At 47.7% G+C, this 19,013-nt stretch overlaps 1 protein-coding gene across 1 annotated transcript in view; it reads left to right on the top strand.

Moving 5' to 3' along the window:
• The window catches only part of LOC101567012 (sodium- and chloride-dependent transporter XTRP3), a 27,553-nt gene extending 17,475 nt beyond the window's left edge, over positions 1 to 10,078 (top strand). The window contains exons 8-11 of the mRNA XM_004640675.2: positions 2,504 to 2,708; positions 3,212 to 3,371; positions 4,637 to 4,802; positions 9,079 to 10,078. Coding sequence (XP_004640732.1) covers positions 2,504 to 2,708; positions 3,212 to 3,371; positions 4,637 to 4,802; positions 9,079 to 9,228 — 681 coding nt within the window. The 3' untranslated portion in view covers positions 9,229 to 10,078. The remainder of the gene's footprint in view (positions 1 to 2,503; positions 2,709 to 3,211; positions 3,372 to 4,636; positions 4,803 to 9,078) is intronic.
• The last annotated feature ends 8,935 nt before the right edge of the window (positions 10,079 to 19,013 follow it).

Genomic DNA, 19,013 nt, shown 5'->3' with positions numbered 1-19,013 from the left:
AGTTTCAAGAGGACTCAGAAATGGAAAGGTAGTCCATGTTTATGGATTGGGAAAACTATCATTGTTAAAATGTCCATACTACCTGAAGCAATCTACAGATTCAATGCAGTCCCCATCAAAATAAATAGAAATAGGGAAAAAATAAAAAAATTCATATAGAACCACAAAAACCCCAGAATAGTCAAAGCAACCGTAAACAAGAAAACCAAGTAGAAGGCACCAGTATACTTGATGCCTTCAAGACAAGACATTCTACAATCACAGATAAAATAACACGGCACTGACATAAAAACAAACACATAGACCAAAGGAACAGATGAGGGAGCCCAGAAATCAATCCATGTGTTTACAGCTAATTGATTTTTCACAAAAGGAATTAAAGGAAGGATATTCTCTCTCTCTCTCTCTCTCTCTCTCTCTCTCTCTCTCTCTCTCTGGAAGGATAGTCTCTTTAATAAATGGTTTGTAGAAACTCAATATCCATATGGAGAAGGATAAAACAAGACCTTTATCTGTATTAGCTTGCCATTACTGAGATAAAACATCCCACAGACCCTCCTGCAGGGAGGAAGTTCATTAGGCTCCATCTCCAGTGAGCTTGGTCCATGGCTGGCTGGCCCCAAGGCAGGAGCAGCATGATAGAAGGACATGGCAGAGGAAAGCTGCCCAACCCAAGCACCCAGAGAGTACGGAGGGGAGAAGCCAGGGATAAAAACACAGTCTTCCAGGTCACACCCCTGCGGCCCATCCCCCTAGGCATCCTCTGTGTCTTGCACTGAGCCGCATTAATGAATTTCTTCATGAATTCTTCTTGTTTTGCTGAGTAAAATATCCCATCCCATACCCTACAGATATACTTCATTACTTTTTTTTTTAGTATAGAGTCTCTAGGGTCTCACTATGTAGATCGGACTCGTAGTGATTCTCCTGTTTTCAGCCTTCCAAGCGCCGGGATTACAGGCACACGCCACCAGGCCCAGTCTCATTCACTGTCTCAGCGCGCCCCGGGAGCAGAGCAGGCACGGCACGCCGAGGATGGAACCCCAGTCCCTGCATCTGCCTAAGCAGGCATTTTAATCCGCTGAGCTATCTGACCAGCCCTCTTCAATCCTGTTTAATGTGTACATTTTGTTCCTTTTTTCTAACTTGACTGGCTAGCACTCTGAGCACAGTGTAGGTGGAAGTGTTAGTGAAGGCACTGTCTAATTCTTGCATTTAATGTCTCAAGTGCTCTAGAGACTCCTAGAGAACACTTCTAGAGAGCACTAACCATGAATAAGGCAGAGGGCACTGGCTGCCCATAAGGTGGGCTTTTCTAGCTCGTTGGAAGGTGCGTCATTTGGCAATTCCTTTCTTACGTGGTGCCATTCTAGGTTAATTCATGGGTACAGCAACACTGTTCCTGCTGGTCTTCCAGCCCAGCTCTATGCCTGTACCAGCCTGTAGCATGAACTCCCTCCCTTGCAGATATTATGATCCCAACATCGGGCTCCAAGACTTGATCCCTTTCAGAAACCCCTGAGGCTCTCTGATTCTGTGTTCTCCCTTCTAGTTTCATTTTTGGTTTAGCATCAGGGAGTCTTCTTCACCTTCTTTTGAACTTGACTGCATGTTCAAGAATATGTGGTTATTGGTTTATGTAGACTATTTACTCTCTCTTTATGAAGGCACATTGCTAATAACTTGCAGAGTCCCATATTTAAACCTAAACTGCCTACTAAAGACCTACTCTCCAGGTGCATTGGGGACAGGCATTCAACATAAGAATACTGGGAGATGGGAACCCCCCCCCCCAGTTGGCAGCAATGCTGACTCTGACCATCCAACATGTGCTGCCCCAGGGAGGATGGTTCTATCTTTCTTATTCCAACTGATTTCTTCACTCATGGTGACTTGTGTTCCTGTGGGTTTCTCACTCCCTATGTGTGAGCTCATTGCTTGATTCCTGGGAGACAAAACTGAGGCACTAAAAGCTACAGCTGTTGCTGGATCACCTGCTGGGAGCCAGTGGGTACCCGCACCCATGATGTTCTCTGGCCCTCACTGCGGTCCCAGAGCACTTATCCTTAAACAGGAGCTGCAGCCTCAGTTTCCACAGTTCCATGTGTCCACACAGGGTCACCAGCACAGGACTCTGGCCACTGAGCACTGTCATAAGGCTGGCTCCCCACCATGCTGGGCCCATCATGTCTCCTAGTCCAGCACCAAGGGCTCAGAACACCTGGGTGGTCACGATAGTGAAGCACAGGCATAACCTCGTTATATCCAGAATATATGAAAGCTGGGGCAGGGCACGGAGACAGAACTTCATGCTCTGCAGAGATACAACTGGGCAGCACCCAGTTCTCTCTGGTGCAACTGAGCCTCAGGGCCTGGTTTGCAGGTGAGGCAGGCTTAGCAGATGGCTTTCCTGGCCAGTTCCAAGATTTACTCCTTGCTTAGAATTCACATCATTTGAAACCATTGGCCTCCAGGGTAACTGCTGTCTTCTCACCTTGGGCAGGCTGTCCAGGGCACAGGCCTGGCCTTCATCATCTATACCGAGGCCATAAAGAACATGGAGGTGTCACAGCTGTGGTCGGTGCTCTACTTCTTCATGCTTTTGACGCTGGGTGTGGGGAGCATGCTGGGCAACACAGCAGCCATCCTCACCCCTCTGACTGACAGCAAGGTCATTTCCAGCTACCTGCCCAAGGAGGTCATCTCAGGTACGGTCCATATCAGAACTCTGTCTGCCACTCCCAGGCTGTGGGCCAGGGCGGAGCTGCAGGACATCTCTGAGCCTTGGCTGCTCACCATGAAAGGCTCCTGTTGTTCTCTGTCTGAGGCTTAAAGATGCCATGACCACCAGTGTCTGGCACTCAGCAGGAGCTGAGGCAACCCCAGGCCTCCCCCATGGGGCTCCTGCCTCTCTCCACCTCTCTCAAAACTCCTGCCTGGCCCAACCCACATGCCCGCCTCTTCCTTGCTTCTCAAGCACTTGAACTGTGGAGTCCCCAGCACACCAGACCCACAGCTCGGGTGATACTCCTGAGAATGTGCTACTCGCCATTTCTGCTTCCCACTAAACCCAATGTCCCTGACAGAGTGGGTCCTCCAACCCAGGTGGCCAAAGCCACCTAGGAGCTTGAGTCCCCTCAGGGCCCGGGCCCCGCTGCCCTTGAGACAGTGGGAGCGGGCAAGGCGCCTCAGGCAGACCTCTTGTGCCCAGGTCTGCTGTGCTTCGTCAACTGTGCCATCAGCCTGCTATTCACCATAGAAGCTGGGAGCTACTGGTTCGACATCTTCAATGACTATGTGGCCACACTGTCCCTGCTGCTCATCGTACTGGTAGAGACAGTCGCCGTGTGTTACGTGTACGGGCTGAGGAGGTGAGGGGGCCCAGGCCTGCTGGCTCCATGGGGAGAGGAGCCCTGGGGACCCCACAGCCACCACTGCCACCCTGGCTCAGGTCCCAAATAGCTTTCCTTTTAAAAGGCTGTGCTTTGCCCTCAATTTTCTTTTTTCCTCAGAAGTCTCACCTGCTTCTCTGCCTTGCTTGTGCTCTCAGTTGGGCTTTAACCAACAGCCTCTTTCTTGTCTCTCTGTGTGTAAGAGGAAGTTCCCAGATGGCCCTGCTGCACCCTGCAGCTCCCTGGGAAGAGAACCCAGCCTCCCAACACTCAAGTCTCTGATCATTGGCCAACATCAGTGTTTCCTGAGGACCCTGATGGGTCTACTTGAGAACTCACATCCCAGAGAGTCAGGCACATTCCACTGAGGTCGGGTTCTCACCCCGGGTGCCCAGCAGCCCTGGGAAGTTTTCAGTCTCCCCAGGTGACGCAATGCACAGCTGGGGCCATACTGTTGATACAGAGCAGCTTTCAAAGTTGTTTTCCTGTTTTGTTTTTTGTGGTCCTGGGGATTTGAGCCAGGGCTTTTCACACAGAGCAGGGTCTCTCTCACCATGACAAGGAGCCCCTAGTCCCTTGAGCTTGCCCCTGGGGACAGCGCCATCTGGTGGCCCTCCAGCAACAATGACCTGCTGCCTGGCACCTTTCTATACCTATACCTAGCACTGCACAGGGTCGAAGGTATAAGACCCACCTTGCCTGACCTATGTCACTCTGTCTCAGGTTTGCATGTCACACACAGGGGCCTTGGTAGCCTGGGCCCCAGGCCAAGGTCAGTCAGCACTGCTTTGGAGAGCTTTCCATGGAAGCCACACAGACTGGTGCAAAAGGCCACAGCTATTGTGACAGGGACACCTTGCCCCATCTCATCCCCTCTTACCAGGAGAGCAGTTTTCAATACCTAAGCTGCACACCGGGCTCAGCCACTGCCCCAAACCCAGTGTTCCCCAGACACAGAGGGGTCCTGACCCCGGTGTTTCTAAAGGGCAGTACAGATACCCACAAACAGCATGGAGGGCAGGAAGGCAAAGCCGCCCAAGGTCCTGTCCTGGGTACAGACTGACCCACATCTTTTGTGCCCTGCCCCCACCACACCTCTCTCTAGTTCCCACCACTAGCTAGCTTCCTCTGAAGGCCAGCAGCAGGGACATGTGTTCTTTCCTGGTGTGGGCTCACCCTGCAGCCACTCTGGCAACAGCACCAACCTGGGCTCCCTCCCTCCCTTCCTCCCTCCCATGGCACAGATTTGGAGCCGAACTCGAAGCCATGACTGGCTGTGCCCTCAACTGGTACTGGAAGGCCTTGTGGGCGTTCGTGAGCCCACTGCTCATCGTGGGCCTCTTCTTCTTCTACCTGACTGACTACATCCTCTCAGGGACCCTGCAGTACCAAGCCTGGGACGCCACCCAGGTACCTGTCTCTATACAGAGCTGGGTCTGGCAGGGCCTTGGGTTCTCTGAGCTGCACTGTGGTGGGGAGGTCAAGGTACTGAGACCCTGTGACACTGACAGGTTTGGCCCAGGCTGCAGAGCCGGTTAAATGTGTGCCATGCTGTTACCCAGAGGGTCTGCCTGTGGTCAAGAATCAAGGGCTTCTCAGGCTCCAGGCTGCTTGGGCCCAGAGAGAGGCTATAATAGAGGTCATCCCTCCTGGGAGCTCCAGGCACTGGTAGGACCAGAGCCCAGCAGGGGCTCCATCCGGTCAGATGACTGCATCACTTGCCTGCCTGCTAATAAGAGAGAGAGAAAAAGTCGCTTCTTCCCAAATTGGCCACTGTGGAAGGCAGCTCCTGGCCTCTTCCACACAGGGATAGCAGGGTACCCAGGAAATATGCGTAGGAAGCTGGGAAGAGGGTAAAATCCTGCTTTTGTCAAAACCCTGTGGCAGGGCTGGAAGGTGCCCATTTCTGCGTTCCAGCAGATATTTGCCTATAGGAGAACTGAGCTCTCAAATCACCATTGTGAGGCCCCCCATCAAGTATCCCATCTTATCCTTTCTCTCAGTCTCTAGGGTTTGGAGCCTGTGCCATTCTGCTGTCTGTTTAGAGCTGAGGGCTGTCTCAAAACTAAAAACTAAAAAAGGCCTGGGACTTAGCTCATTAGTAGAACATCTGCCCAGCACCCAGAAGCACACAGTCGCCAGCAGTGCAATTAACTAATTACAAGTTCATTTTGAATTCAAGATAAAGCAAGATTGCCCTCAGTGACTACAGGGGCAGAACATCTCTACAATGGCTACAAGCAGCGCATAAGGTGTCATTAATAGAGAGGAGCTTAGAGAATCAGGAAAACAACCTGGCTACTTTTACAGCATTAAGACAATATCCATAACTGATGGCATTCTATCAGGACCAGCAGGCTTTTTAAAAAAATTACAAAATTGGTATCAGGAAAACACTATAACACATTACAAAGTGCAGCACTCCTCCCACAGTGTTCATCTAACCAGAGATATAAATCAGACTTAATTTAAAAGACCTCAACAGCACGCCTAAATAAATCCTAACTCTCTTAGCATTTCATTTCCGGGGGCTGGCCAAATAGCTCAGTGGATTAAAGTACCTGCAAGCAGGCATAGCGGCCAGGATTCAATCGCTGGGCCTGCTGCCCCGGCCCCATCCCTGGGGCACGCTGAGGAGGCAATTGAGACTGGGCGTGGTGGCGTGCATCTGTAATCACAGCTCTTGGGAGGCTGTAAACAGGCGGATCACTACGAGTCCGATCTAGTAGTGAGACCCTGAACACCCTGTAGACCCTTCCCTAAAAAATATAATAAATAAATAAATTAAATAAATAAAAATTAAAAAACAAAATAAAAAGATTTCATTTCCCTATAAGCAATCAAAACCCTAACAAGAGCAAAAAGCACAAGATATTATTTTGATATACAAAAACCTTTGTTCTTTGGGCCATTTCTTTTGTAAATTATATTAAGAACAGATCAATATTTGAAGAAAGCCTTGTTTTTGTTACATTTTTATTACAGGGTCTCGTTACATCGTCCAAATTCGTAGTGATGCAGTGATCCTCCTGTCTCAGCCTCCCAAGCTCTGGGATTACAGGTGTGCACCAGTAGCCAGGTTTTGAGCCAGCATGGCATGCAGTACCACGGATCGAACTTGGATCCTTGCACTTGCCAGGCAGATGCTTAAACTACTGAGCTAGCTCCCCAGCCCAAAAGCCTTATTTTAAACTTAACAATCTAGCCAGGTGGGGTGACACACCTATAATCCCAACATTCAAGAAGCTGAGTCAGGAGTATCTGTGAGTTTGAGGCCAACCTGGGATACAAAGTAAATTCAAGGCCAACATGAACTGTCTGTGAAACCTTATCTCAAAAAGACCAATAATAATAATAATAATAATAATAATAATAATAATAATTTTTAAAACCCATGACAGATTAAATTCTGGTATTACATGTGCATATTAAATTTGATTTTAGGAAACTCTGAAAATAATCTCTTTTCAGTTATAGCCAACTTAACTACACATCAGTTTCCTCTCATAACACTAATCCTTTAAAACCTTCTGCAATTGGTTCAGATATCTGCAACTCATTTAGATCTTTAACTCTGTTCCTATTCTTTCTTTTTTTCTACTTGAGAACAATCCAGATATCTTATTTTAGGATGGAATATTATTTTATCATATGAAATACTTTCTCATCTAAAAGCATTTTTTAGAATAGACTTCTTTAAACAGAATATATCCAAATGTCTTACCCAAAAGATACATACATTGAAAGTACTGTTAGGATAGGTGATCAACTCCCAAAACATAACTGTTAGATGATCATAAAATGATGCTATCTCAGAAATCAGAAATTACATACCTGTTACCAATACATTTTAGATCATCTGTTATTTTAGGACTGGGATAAGGAAAGAAAAATAATTAAATCTCTTAGGTTTAAGAGGTCCAATAATATTTTTAAATAACACCTGATTATAAACCTCAAGAACTCAGTCCATATCTGTTTGTAGATTCTCAAATATTGATCAGCTGAGATTTATAAGCTTATATTTATTCTCCAGAAAACTGAATGTCACCTCTAGATGTAAGAACTACACACACATTAAAAACAATATATATGGGGAGTAGAAAGCCCAGTATTTTTTTTTTAATCTGGAGAAGTCTTGCTACAAAAAAATAAAGTGATTCTTTCCTTGAAATTTCATTTTTAAGCATCAGATCTATCAAGCACCAGAGGGAAAACCAGCAATAGCTCACCTGTTGCTGGGCAGCATGGCAGTTATCCACTCTTATCTTAAAGAATCAATATTAATTGGCCTTCATGGCAAAACAAAAGATGTTTTCCAAAAATAGACTATTATCTGAACTATATGGTAGCTAAGTTTTTAAAACTTAAACTTAATGAGTTCTTACGTATACATTACTAATTTTAAGATGAAAAACAAATACAACCCCTGATCATCTTAAAATGTAATGTTCAAAGTGTAGTGCCTCCACTAATTGTTGGCTTAGTGCTTTAAAGCTTCATTTCTAGATATTTATTGTTTCTCTAGAGCTATTCCTCACAAACTCATTAAAAGATCACTTTTTTTTGAAACCGGGGATTGAACTCAAGCCCTTGTGCTTGCCAGGGAAACGCTTACTCTACTGAGCTATCTCCCCGGCCCCACCCATGAGATTTGAGATTTCAGGCAAGCACAGTGAAAACTTCAAGTTACTTCTTTTCTCAAAGGAAAAACCATAAAAGTTGCTACGCCTGAGACATCCGAACACTAGATACAACACCTTGAACAACTAAAATAGAACACTGATTGACCAGAAATCCAGGCAAAACATACACTCCCAGTCCTAAAAACACCTTCGTTCTGTCTCAGCATCGCATGGCGATGAACGCATTTGTCAGAAATCCGCCTGTTTAACATTTCAGCCCTACTAGGGAGGCCAAGGTGATGCCTGGTTACCAGCTTATAAAGTCTCCGTCTCATCTCCTCACACACCTGCTTTCCTGGGAGCTTGAGCTCTCTTCTTTACGCGCTAGCACCACAGCCACAAAACATGGCACCAGAATTCCAAGCTCCCTGCCAACAACCCCAGCTGGCCCTCAGCTTGGTTCACCAGCAGACAGAAAAGGCAAAGAAAAGAAACGATGAGACCTGCTGTATCCTCCTGCCGAGCACACGGGGCTCCAACCTGGCCCTGCATCTGCGTAAACATCGCCATTTTCCATTCTCACCAGGAGCCGCAAGCGCAGGGTGCGCAGGCTCCAGGGAAGCAGCCCCGGGAGTCCTCTGGACGTGCAGGGGGCTGAAGGTCCCCAACAAAGCCCCTGGGAGTGTCCCATCCAAACGACGCCACGAGAGGGCGCTATCCCCCAAATTGTTTTCCCTGGGGACCCCAGGCCCAGGTTAACTTGCGGTCCCAACACACTGGGTTCGTCTCCAGGATTAAAAAAGCGATGAGAAGATAACCTGGGTCTCTTCACAAAGCGGCGGGCCGCGGGGGCCGGCCCGTCCCGGCGCAGGCTGAGGGCGGCCGGGAGCCGGAGTGCGCCTGCGCCGGCCGGCTGGAACGCGGCTTCCGGCAGCTGCCTCGCCGGCCCGGGAGGCCGCCCCGCTTCCCGCCCGCCCCCCACCTCGTGGCTGCCGAGGCCTGGCCACGCTCCGCAAGGAGAGGTGGGAAGGCCCCTCCCCTGACGCCCGTGTCCCCTCCAGGGCCGGCTGGTGACCAAGGACTACCCCACCTACGTCCTGGCAGTCATCGGCCTGCTCGTGGCCTCCTCCATCATATGCATCCCGCTGACGGCCCTGGGGACTTTCGTCATGCGGCGCCTGCGGAGGGGCGGCTCGGCCTCTGTGGCCTGAGACCTGAGCCGCGGAGACTGCGCCCCACCGGAAGTGACGAGCACCCAAACCGGAAGTCCTCCTTCCGCCCCAGAAGGTGCGAGGGCAGCGCGCTTCGAGAGGACTCTGGCCAGCCCCAGGAGACAGCCCCTCCCCTTGCTAGCAGCCCAGGTCGAGCCTTGCAGCCTCCCCAAATCGGCTTCCTCAGGGCGCACCTGAGGAAGGTGGCTTCCAGACTCTACAGAGTCCTCTGACCGAGGCGCCGATGACACGGTACTTCTGAGATCAAATTTAGGCAGTTTAGGGTTGAGGCTGAAGAAGCACCAAAATAGTAGATAATAATCAGTTTTAGTTCAGTTGAAGGAATTTTGAAGTGCCTGAGGTGACAGATTTGAACACTTAGTTTGAATTCTTTTTTTAGGCATAATGAATTTACACAATTTCAGGGTTCCCTTGCACGTTTCACGTTCACACGACTGACCTGGCCATGAGTGAGACCTTTGTTGGGGACTCACACACCTCACCTTTGTCTGACCTAGGGTCTCTGGAGTGCTCAGGACCACCCGTTTACAGATTTACCCCAGGACTGCTCCCAAGCCCCACCTGAGGAGTCTGCAGAGTCACCCATCTGTGACCTCTCAGCACCCTGCAGAGGTTGTCAGACCCCACCATGAGGGCGAGAGTGTTCAGCTTCCCAGGGACTTAGTGTTGTATTTGGACATCATTGCTAACTCTAGACCACCCCAGCGTCATAATCAGCCTACATTATTTATCTGTACATAAGAAAAAATTCTAATGTATATAATTAAAACAGAGCATCTTATAACTGAAAACACCTTATTTATGATTCTGCCATGTGAATTTGTCTTCCTTTTTTATATATATATTTTTATTTATTTGTGTGTGTGTGTGTGTGTGACCAGCTCAGCCCACCAGGGGGCGGGGCTGGCTGGCGTGTGGTGCTGGGGGATTGAACCGTGGTCCCTGTGCTTTGCCAAGCTTGTTCCAAGTAGGTGCTTTAGACCACTGAGCCATCTCACCAGCCCCTTGTCTTCCTTTTTTGTCACTGCAGTAAGTACATCAGTGTCACCCTGGGGTGAGAGGGCCTTTCCAACTCCAACATACCCTGCTTTGTTGAGATTATGGATTTCAGGAGTGTCTAGCAAGTGCAAGGAACAGGTTCTATCCCCAGTTCCACATGCTGTGCCATTGTGCCAGTCACCAAAGCCAGATGTGGTGGCGCACACCTGTAATCCCAGTTCTGGAGAGCTGGGACAGGAGGATCACTACAAGCCCAACCTACATAATGAGACCCTGTACCAAATAAATACATAAAAGACTTTTTAAATTTTAAATAAAAAAGAGACTCCATTTTCTTTTGTAACTCCAGTTTAAAAGTCACTTAGGTTCACTTAAACTGTAGATAAAGTCACTTCTTCACCCCGTCCCATGCAGCTAACCATGAACTCATTAAGAGCAAAACAAGGTCATAAAGATAAGAACAGATAGTTGAAACAAATTGGTAAAAGATGAAAGATTTATATGATCTGAAGAGAAACCAGAGTATAGTTAAAACAAATTGGGAAGTGGGGTAAATTTCCCATGACCAGCAGATGGTCAACAGCATCTGGAAAATGTAAACCTCTGGACAATTATGTGACATTCTTGTAAAATTCCTGAGAATGAGATAATATGGTGATGTGGTTAACACAGAAACTTGAAAAGTGTATAATGTGGATATAAAGACTAACCAGTGCTGACATGTGGCTTTCTTGATTCAGCCACCAGCTTTTAATAAATCTTCTTTCTTCCTATGCTTTTGGTTTCCCGTGTTTCTCTCACTGCCCTAGTATATTCTAAAGGCTTCCTCAGGGTGGCCTCATGAGGAAGACCCTCATTTGAGAGGTCCTTGTTGGCTGCTGTTAGGCTGGAAAGGCACCCCTACTGATTTCAGCTGGCCACTGGGAGCGACTGTGAGGCAAGACACTGTCTCTGCAAAGTGGGACAGCCAAGCTCTGCTCTCTGACCTAGGTAAGATTTAAAATTTGATTTCTTATTTGCTTTTGGGTTTAATTAGAAACTTGGTTTTTTTTCCAGGCTGGAAATTTGATGCGCCCAGGCTCCCAGTCATGGCAGCCATTTCGTCTTGGCATGTTCAAGAGTTTGGTCAGTTTGTCTCTGAATTTGTTTTCAGTTTAGTCAGTTCTAGACTCTAAATTTATTTTTTCTTTTCAAATTGATGGTTGGGAGCAGTCAATAATCCCTGAGACTATTTTGTCTGTCTGTATGTGTCATGTTTTCCCAAATGTGCCCATGATGTCAGGGCGCCATAGCCTGGGGCTTTTGGTTAGATTGTCAGCTGAGTGGGGGGACAGACCTTCACAATAAACTATTCTCTGTTCTAAACTGAGCCATCATGGGCACTGTGGACAGTAAGCCAACCCTAACATGGTTTATGCATGATTTAGAATATTGACAAATTTAAGGACCAGTCAGATAGCTTAGCAGATTAAAGTGCCTGCTTAGTCAATGCCCCAGCATGCCATGCCAGCCCCACCCCTGGTGGCGAATGAGACTGGGCATGGTGGCATGCTTCTGTAATCCCAGCACTTGGGAAGCTGAAAACAGGAGAATCACTAGGAGTCCAGTCTGTGTAGTAAGACCTTGTAGACCCTGTCCTAAATACATTTTTACAAAATTGTATATACAAACTTAAAGGTGACTATGGGACAAGGATAAAGGTCTGGAAGTGCCATACCTTATGTGAATTAAAAAGGCCCTCTTCTGATATGGGCCGGTCACCAGAGGGGATGATCAATTCTCACGTAGCCAGCAGGGTCTGGGATGTTGTTACCAGGTTCTCTTGTGGAGAGTCCTTGCTGTACGTGGTTCAGGCATTACCCTAATGTCTTAGGATGTATGCTTGTAGAATTCCTGATTGAGTAATGATGATAGAAGAGAAGCCATCGAGGCAGAAGCCCCGTGTATTGCCCTTAGCATCCAAGGAGGATGACCTCACCCTCAGTCTTCCCGCTTCACTACTGCCCTAGCCTGGCTCTTCCAGTAGCCCGCGTGCATCACGAGCCTTCCCTCACATGCCTCTGCCAGCGATTGCTTCTCTGCACCACCACTGAGTGAGGGGCGCTGCCATGGCACTGATCCTGCAGCTCCACATCCCTCTTGTCACCACAGTCTACGGTACGCTCCCCAGATGAGGGAGCCTCTCCCTCAGCCCTGGTCCCTGTCCTGCCCCTCTGGTAGGCTGCCCTAGTGGGACTGGGAGGGAACCCTCGGTCTACCTTGGTGTATGTTCCTTTTAGCACTAGTGATTTACAGAACTGGATAATCCAGAATCCCCCGCCCCTTTCAGAACAGCCTTGGGCTGGGATTACTTTACTGAAGTCAGTATTTAAAACTCAGCAGCCCACTTGGGATGACTGTCGGCAGAAAATGCTAACACTGTTTTCTTCAGAAGAAAGGGAGAGAGCTTTAAAGGCAGGTGAGGAACTAATAAGATCAGATGCCAGGAGAAGCGAACAGGGCAAGGCAGCAGCAGTGGCTCAGGTTCTGCCCCGGGACTCCCCTGCCAGGGATCATAACACTGAGGAAAAGCTAAATTCTTTAAAGTACTGTCAGGCATTCAGGAAAGGTTTAATTATTGCTGCTCACTGCCCAACTCATTTGAACAAAGTGACAGAGGGGAACCAGGGAGCAACGGAGAGCACCCACTGCATGCCTCAAGCATGTCATGGAGACTTACTGAGTGGACACCCTGCTCGACCATGAGGGACCCAAGAATTCCCACATGGTTGTTTTTTCCAGACACTTATGCCACTGAGCCATCTCCCTGGCTCTTGCCCACATTGTTACCGTGGCTTTTGTTGCTCAGTCAGCTCCCAATATGCGCCACAAGCTACAGACATTGGAAGGGTTTGCAGGAATCAATCTACCCCAGTTGGTTGAAATTGCCCAGAAGGTGCTCTGTAATAGAGAGGATGCAAAGTGGAAACTCAGGCATCAAAAGAGAAAGGTGATGCTGGCTGCTCACAAGAAGGGACCTGGGAGCTGAAGGGGAGCTGGGCAAACAGGGAGGAGGCTGCACCCCAAGTCCCAGACTCGGGTGCATGTTGCAGGAAGGAACATTTCAAAGCAGCATGTCCAACACTTCTAGAGAAGGAAAAAAGAGTTTATGATGAAGTCAGAAAAAGTTTCAGAATGGTGGGGTCATGGGTCTCTCTCTCAGACCTAAGAAACCCACGTTAACCACTAATGTAGGAAAGAAAAAAAAAAAAAACCTGCTAGATTTTTGGTGTGCATACTGGTGTGGATTTATCTGTAGTTACTCAGCCAATAGTTCCTTTCATAGGGCAGAAAGTACATGTTCAAGAGGCAACTGGCCAATCTTCAACCTATTCTTTTTGCGAGCGTTAACAGACTCAGCTTGGGTGACAAGCAGTTAGCTATTATTCTGACTGTCCTTCCCCCTCCTGGGCCGAGATCTTCTTCAAAAGCTGCAGGCTCAAATTTCTTTCACTCCTCAGGAAACTATTTTAACCATGAGGAAAGAATCCTCCCTAGAGGCTCATGTTTTGGCTATTACTGATGTGAGGAGGAATGCAGGAGGAATATTGCTCCTACAGCCCAATACGAGAGAACCATCTGTTCTGTCCTCTTGGATTCAGCTTTTCCCCAAGGTTTGGGCAGAAGACATTCCCCCTGATTTGGTGTCTCACAAGACACCACTGATAACAGAATTGGTGGGACATGCAAAGCTGGTTCACCCAAGACCGTATCTAAAGGCTTATGGAATCCAGGAGAGAAATGAAGGCCCACATTCAGAGGCTGCTTCAAACAGGTACAATAAAAGAGCGTCAGCCCCCTGGAATATTCCCTTCTCGCTGTTCTGTAACCTGGGACCAATGAGTACCATCTGTTCAAGACTTGAGAGCCATCAATGCTGCGGTTGCTACCCTTCACCCCACTGTACTCTGCTCAGTTTGCTTTCACATACTGGGGCCTGGTATACTGTGTTAGACTTGAAGGGTGCTTTCTAGGACACAATACTATGCACTCCTTGGGGATTAGCTCTGACATCCTGATGAGCTATATTCACAATTGGCAGATTTACTTTTCAAAAGGCAAGGGCAGGTCTGGGGAGACGGCTCAGTGGTCTAAGCGCCTGCCTGGCAAACACAAGGACCCAGGTTTGATCCCCGGTACAGTATGCTGTGCCAGCCTTGGAAGGGCATGCTGCACCAGCCAATGAAACCAGATGTGGTGGCACATACCTGTAATCCCAGTCCTGGGGAGGCTGAGATAGGAGGATCACTATGAGTCCAAGCTGTGCTGTGAGACCCTGTCCCAAACAAATAAATCAATCATTTTTTCTTTAAGTTTAAAAAAAGAAAAAGGGCGAGGCAACTATTCCAGAGGATGGGACTCCTATGTAGCCCTTCTTACGTATCTTTGAAGGCCCTAAGAAACCCTTTACTCAGATTACAAGATACCATTCACAGACAGGTTTCAAACGTATGATCTAGGGCCACTGCAGAGGACACAAAGCCCTACAATACTAGTCATGTTTTAACTGCTTCAATTACAAAAACAAAACAAGAATTGATAGAGATACTACAAAGTGGCTCTGAGCAAGATTTATATTAAGCAATTGGCTTTTCACGTCCAGTGGCAAGTCTACCCAAGAATGAGTAAAGCCATGGTACCTCAGAGGATGAGACAGGGCTGATATAAACAATTGTTTAATTGAAATTCCTGGTTAACTTCCTCAGTTACCAGCCTGACTGGCCCCATTCTGGTAGTAATTGTCCTTCTAACTTTTGGGCCACACCTCATTCAAAAGGTAAGAAACAGGTTACAGACCACAGTATAGACGATGATCTTGAAGGAAACCACCAAGTGTGAAAAGGCAAGTAGGTCACCAGCATGTGGAGGACTACTAAGAAAGGCAACTATGTCCTCAAGTGGGGGCAGTGGTGGGGCAAAAAGACTCCATTTTGTTTTGTAATTCCATCTGAAAAGTTACTTAAGTTCACTTAAACTGCAGATAAACTCATTCCCTCCCTCCCTTTCACATAGCTAACCATAAACTCATTAAGAGAAAAACAATGTCATGAAGATAAGAACCAATAGTTTTTAAAAATTGAGAAGTAGGATAAATGTTAAACCACAATGTTCCATGACTGGCAGATGGTCAACAGTATCTGGGAAATGTAAACATTTTGACAATTACATGGCATTCTTGTAAAATTCCTGAGAATGAGACAATATGGTGATATGGTTGCTACAGAAACTTGAAAAGTATATAAGCCGGATGTAAAATCCAAACTGGTGTCAACATTTTGTTTTTCTGACTTAGCATTAGGATGTCGGTTGCTGGTTTTTAATAAAGTTTCTTTGTTCCTATGCTTTCAGTCTCTAATGAGTGCTTCTCTCACTGCCCCAAAAGAGGGAACTCAGATGAGACTCTCAGAGAAGCTCCCTCCCCCTGGGTTCAATCTCCAGTAAAATATTAACTACACCAGTAAATAAATAGGTACACACATGCATGCATAAATAGGGAAGCATTGTACTTTGACAGACATCTCTTATTACGTTAAGGATGTAATTCCCTGACTGGGCTTGCATAACCACAGATTTTGATGTTGGAAAGTCATAAAACTGCAGGAAGCTACACAATGTTTACCTCCCTCCTTCACAGGCTTGACCTCCAGCAAACATTGCTCCCCTGGGAAAAGACACCCATGCTAGTTGCAGCTGAGACCTCTTTCCCAAAACAGCACAGCAAGTGGCAAGAAATAAAGATCGAACAACACACATGCTTCCCAAGTTTTAATATGTTCTCTTTCTTCCCCTGAGCTCCTTCTTATACCTCATTTGTATAAACAAAGGCCTGAGGCAGGGCATCAAGGCAGGTCCCAGCAACTGGAGGGATCATGGGTCACACAAACACACCCCTCCACTTGACCTGGGGACCTCAAACTGGCTCACTCTCATCGTTCACCTACTATGGCTGTCAGCATTCTGTTGCTGTAGTGCTGTCCCTGAGGTCTCCAAGGAGGAATGGCTGATTTGGCTAACAGTTTGGAGGTGCCACCATGCTGGAGTCCCCACGCCTGTGGCCCTGAGGAAGGCAGTACTTTATGGCAGGAGCACACCTCCACAGCCAGAAAGCAGAGAAAAGGAAGGAAGCAGGGATCCATAGCCTCCTTTGCTGGCCACCCCAGTGACATAGGATCCTCTCACTTAACCCCACATCCTAGAAGTCCTTTCACTTTCCAGTGGCACTGCCCTGGAGACTCAGCTTTCAGCACAAGGACCTTTGCAGGACACTTGTCCAACTGTGGCATCCAACCATGACTCTGATCCATCTCATTATGCAGAATTCATGGAGCTCACAGCCAAGAGCTGCCAATGTCTTAACTGTTCCTGCACTGCTCAAAAGTCCAAGTTCAAAGTCTTCTATGGGACTACAGGAAACTCAGCTGTGAACACCTACAGAACTCAAAAACAAGTTATATGCTTCCAAGGCTCTGGTGGAACAGGCGCAGGTTAAACATTTCTGTTCCAAAGGAGAGGGAAAGTGTCGGGGTAAGGAGTGTCAGGTGTAAGGTGAAACTGAGTCCCAGAAGGACAAACATGAAGCCCTGAGCTCCATGTGGCATCTGGGGCAGAGGCAGCCCTGCAGGGCTTGGGCAGCATTGCTGCTAGCAACAGTGACCGGGGCTGGCTCCTACCTGCTGTGTCCATGTTCTGTTACCATGACAAAGTACTCAGGAGAGTCACTGTAGAGAAAGACAAGCCCAAGTGGCTTATGGTTTCAGGAGCTTCAGTCCATGGTAATCTGCCCCAGGACTTCTACGCCTGTGGTGAGGCAGCCTTGTGGTGGATCCAAGCTGGTCACCTCAGATGACTGGGAAGCAAAGACCCAGGAAGAGAAAGAGCGGGGGTCCCAGTGTCCCCTCCAGGGAGCACCCTGATGGCCTGACTACTCCAATCCCCCCTCCTCCTAAAGGCTCTGCCCAGTAGCTCCAGACCTCCAGGGCACTCTGGAGACCCAGATTGTAGCACCAGCTCCCTTTGCTCCTACCACAACCCAGACCAGCAACTAGAATGGCACCACTTGGCCTGCCAGGCTTCCCTGGGAAGCCCTGGGTGAAGCCAGCAGAACTCAGGGAGTTGACACCCACTGAGAACCATGTCTGCTCTCTTAGGGAAAGCAGTGCTTTATTTTTAACTTCAGATTTCTATACAGTAAATCACAGAACAATAATCTGGTTTCTTCAGCCTGCAGGGCAGGAGGGTGTTGACCTGTTCAAAGTGTGTAGCTGTACTTAAGTTAGAATCCATCATATCTGGGTATGCTGGTACATGCCTGTAATCCCAGCACTCAGGAGGGTGACGCAAGAGGATTCCTGTGAGTTTGAAGAGAGGCCTGGATACATTGAGTTTAGGGCTAGCCTGAACTACATAGCAAGACCTTGACTCAAAAAAATTATAGTTCATCATCCAAACTACGAGTCTGTGTAGTGAGACCCTGTAGCCCTTGTATTAAATACATAAAAAAGAAATAAAATGGAATCAAATCAAATCATTACAGAAAACCACCACTGAAAAGGTTAAAAATAAGACAGAAAGAATGACAAAAAGCCATACATAAACAAGAAACAACAAACAAATGTTTGTTGTTTAATTGTGACCTGCCAATAATGGCCCAGAACATAAACGGATTAAACTCTCCAAACCAAAAGCATAGATGAATGGGTTTAATACAACAAACAAAAAACAAATGCCCTCGGCTGCCCAGGTGACACTCTCTGCCCTGGAGGACACAGGTGGCCAGAGTAAAGGAGGGACAAGACACTCCACAGACAGGAACCAGCGGGAACACCACTCTCCTGTCAGATAGCGCAGCCTTGAACTCAAACGTTGTAAAAAAAAAAAAAAAAAAAAGACCCAGAAGCTCACTTTACAGTGATAACAGTTTAAACTAACATGTCAAAGATGAATTGGCATATATTGACAAAGCATTTCATCCTACAGCTGCAAAATACACATTCTTCTTCCCATCTGCAAGTGGAACATCCTCCTAATCAATAGATTCTATGACACAAAGGTAAACAGGACAGAGCTAGAGGTGTCACAACAGTGGACTTTAGAACACACACAAAGCCAGGGTCACTGAGGAACTGGGTACTGGCGTAAAATCAGACCTGCAGGCTGACAGAACAGAAGGACCCCCCAGCAATAAGGCAACCGTGCTCTACAGCCAGCCTGCTTGCCGCCCGCACCCTCTCCGCGGTGCCAGGCTCCGAAGCCAGGGCACTCGCACAGCTCGCTCTCTCTTTTGAGACAGGGTCCTGCTAAGTCGCAGCACTGCCCAGGCTGAGCTCAAACTTACTGTCCCGCTTCAGCCTTCAGGATGACTGCGGTTACTGAGGAGTGCCACCATCCCAGCTCACAGCCAACTTATTTCCAGTCACCTCCTCTTTGTCCTGGCCACTCTTCTGGCCAGAATGTTCTGCCTCGCCCCAGCCCCTAGAGCAACAGTGAGTGACTATCGACTCAAACCATGGCTCAGGATAAACTTTTTCTCCTTTCGAGTTTGTTTGTTCAGGCACACTGTCACAGCAACGGAGAGCTGAATAACACAGCTGTCCCTCGCAACCGAGTAGAACTAGCATGTGGTCCCTCAATGCACTGCAAGGTGGGTATCCTGGGGCTGCAAGGGGGAGGGGAGGAGGGTAGCCAATAACATCTCATTGTACATTTCTCTTTTTCTAGTACCAGGA

The sequence above is a fragment of the Octodon degus genome, unplaced genomic scaffold (genome assembly GCF_000260255.1).
Source record: "Octodon degus isolate 3935 unplaced genomic scaffold, OctDeg1.0 scaffold00126, whole genome shotgun sequence".
Lineage (NCBI taxonomy): Eukaryota > Metazoa > Chordata > Mammalia > Rodentia > Octodontidae > Octodon > Octodon degus.
The sequence above is the reverse complement of the archived record's forward strand: the minus strand, read 5'-3'. Positions and strand labels throughout refer to the sequence as shown.